A 2,999-nucleotide genomic window follows, 5' to 3' on the forward strand; every position below is an offset into this window, starting at 1 on the left:
ACCAGGGGCTGCACCTAGGGATTGGGCCTGCCCTCTGCCACCCGGGAGCAGGCCTAAGCCAGCAGGGCGTTATCTCCCGAGGGGTCCCAGACTGCGAGAGGGCACAGGCTGGGTTGAGGGACCCTCCCTCCCCCCCGAGTGCACAAATTTTTGTGCACCGGGCCTCTAGTCTGACAATAAGCTGCTTTATAATAACAGTCAGGGATAGGTGAGCTCTGGTTTGATTGCTGGCTGAGTCTATTATCTCTCGGCAGCAAAAAGAAGCTGTGTGCCCTCTATGGGAAGTGGACTGAGTGTCTGTATAGCGTCAACCCTGCCACGTTCGACGCCTTCAAAAAAAATGACAAGAAAAACGCTGAAGAGAAGAAACACAGCAAACAGGTGAGCCTCCTGGAAGGTGGCGTCGGGGCCACGTCTTCAGCCCAGGGGTAGGCCTGTCCCAGGTATCAGTCTGACCTTGTTTCTGTCCTGCTCACGCATAGACTTTCCTCCTCGAGTCTTGTTTTACTCAACGTATAAACGACAGAGTCCTCGAACCTTTTTAACGAACAGACACTTGTCTCCAGGATTCCTTTTAAAGCGTGTTCATCGCCAGGATTCATTTTTGGTCACATGCTCTCGGGCTGTCTGCTGGTTTACGTCAGTGATCATTTCGTTAACTGCCCCCAGAATATAACCTGCGCATGAAGTCCTCATCATGTTCCAGTAAATACTCAACTGAGTTATTCTGCCTTAAAAAACACACAAAACTTTAAAAACATGAAAATACGAGAGTGGAAGTGGTGGTGATAGTAAAGCCTTGAATGCAAACGCCACTGAGGCTGCAAACACCAAGCTCCTGGCTTGATGGCTGTGGCTTTACCGACGCCCAAGGCCGAGGCCGAGTGCCAGGCAGGGTCTGTCCTGGGGGTGCAGTGCATAAATGGTGCGTTTTCCAATTGGTAAGTTATTCTTTAAAACGTTCTGATTCCGCCCATCTGCTGGGTCCTCCAGGTGAGCGCGTCTGAGGAGTCGGACGAGATGCCGATGCCCGATTCTGAGAGCGTGTCTGTCATCCCCGGGAGCGTCCTCCTGTGGCGGATAGCCCCCCGGCCCCCCAACTCTGCGCAGGTGAGGCTGGCTTGCGGACACGGCCTCGCTGTCCACGTTCAGCCCCGAGGCTGCTCTTCCCGCGTGTGCAGGCCCTGCTGGCGGGATGCAGGGGGGAGGGGTCCCAACAGGCCCCACCTCATGGGCTCGGGGTGCAGTTCCCGCTCACCCTGACCCTGAGAGCCAGGACTTTGTGCGGGCATCCCCCGTGCCTGGCCGGGCAGAGGTGTTGGGACGCGGGCTGGTGATTCCTTAGGAGTGGCACTGGCTTCATTGGGTGGAGTGGACGCAGCCTCTTGCGGGCCAGCAGGGAATGATTTCCATGACGACCGTAGAGAGAATGTTGACGGTGCTGATAGTTCTGCCTAACCTGGCGGCGACATGGGGTGTTCATTCTGTGAGGCCTGCTTCCAGGTGCCTTCGGGCTGATGCCCACAGGCGGCCCCAACGCCAGTGGAGACGGGCACGGTCCTTGTCTGACACAGGCGGGTCCCCGTCATATCAGACCCGCTCCGCCGTCCGCGGTTCCCTGGTGCCCGGTGTCCTGGCACCTGCTCACGTGGCACCTGCTTCTTGCAGATGTACAACTTCACCAGCTTCGCCATGGTGCTGAACGAGATCGACAAGGACATGGAGAGCGTGATTCCCAAGACAGACTGCCGGCTGCGGCCCGACATCAGGGCCATGGAGAACGGGGAGATCGGTGCGTGGCTCCTGTGGGTGGTGGTCGGGTCTGTTCCTGGCGGTTGCTGGCGCCCTTGGAGGACACGCATTTTAGTCTCTCGAGTGTTCGAGTGTTCGTTACGCCCTAGGAAAGGCAGAGGGGCAGAGCCCCCCACCCCCACCCCCCGGCTGTCAGTCTCCCTGGCTCTCGCCCACATTCGAGGGCCCACAAGGACAGCCAGCCCTTGGAGACGTGCTTCTTGGACATTTTTAAATTAAAATGTGGTTTAAACTTGGTAACTTTGTGTTAAGTTTGGAAAGCTGAGTTAGACAGTACTAGCTTCCATCGTCAGGCCAGTGCCCCCTGGTAATTGCATACACTGTATAACCGAGGCAGTATCGTCTTTCCTTCTTCAGTCACACTGACATCCACCACTCCGTTAGCTTCAGTGCAGCATGGTGGTGAGATGTTTGTGTAACTTGGTGATCCCCTTGAGGCTGGCAACCCCCCCCCCCAACACGCGCAGTGGTTACAGCGTCACTGACGGCGCCCTATGCGGTGCTCACATCCCCGTGAGGATTCTGCGCCTGCCAATTTGCCCATTTTCATCCCTTCACATTTCCCCCAGCCCCACCCCTCCCACCTGGCAACCAGCAGCCTGTTCTAACCAAAAGCGTATCTTAAACGCCAGAGAGGAAGCTGAAAAGATGATAACATTTCTCTCGCTTTAAAGTGCCTCAGACCGATGAATTTGCTGTGTATTTTAGAATTAAATCGCCTGCTAAGCCTGAAAGAGCTTTGCGCCCTTTGGCTGATGACAACTTTTCTATCTCCTGGTGTTGCATTTCCTCCGGGTCATGGGGTCTCCCAGGGGGCACTTCCCCAGGGGCCTGGCTGTCACAGCCGGGCGCTCCTGGCTGGTGGGCAGAGGCTGGGAGCAGTGAGTGTGGGCAGGGCAGCCCCCCCAGGGACGCACGTGGCCAGTCTGTTCGCAGTGCCCGCGGGAGGCGTGTTCTCACTAAACACCCAGCTGAGCTGGGGGGGCCATGGCGCACAGTGTTCCTGAAAGTCGTTGGGATCCGCCAGGAAGGAGTGGAGGCTCCGAGGTCTCAGTGAGAATGTAGGAAAGTCCACGTGTGGCGTCTCCGCCCAGCTTCTCACGTCACTCCGGCGGTTCCTTCTGGGGCAGGCGCTGCTGCTCAGGCCCGGCCGTGCCTCCGCTGACCTGGGCACAGCTCCCAGGTTC

General features: G+C 57.4%; 1 protein-coding gene across 1 annotated transcript in view; it reads left to right on the forward strand.

Annotated features, from left to right (window-relative positions):
• The window catches only part of OSBPL1A (oxysterol binding protein like 1A), a 116,357-nt gene that overhangs the window by 89,807 nt on the left and 23,551 nt on the right, over window positions 1-2,999 (forward strand). Inside the window, exons 24-26 of the mRNA XM_006773861.2 lie at window positions 255-381; window positions 994-1,110; window positions 1,669-1,792. Of these exons, the coding sequence (XP_006773924.1) occupies window positions 255-381; window positions 994-1,110; window positions 1,669-1,792 (368 nt within the window). The remainder of the gene's footprint in view (window positions 1-254; window positions 382-993; window positions 1,111-1,668; window positions 1,793-2,999) is intronic.

Source organism: Myotis davidii, unplaced genomic scaffold (genome assembly GCF_000327345.1).
Source record: "Myotis davidii unplaced genomic scaffold, ASM32734v1 scaffold1467, whole genome shotgun sequence".
NCBI lineage: Eukaryota > Metazoa > Chordata > Mammalia > Chiroptera > Vespertilionidae > Myotis > Myotis davidii.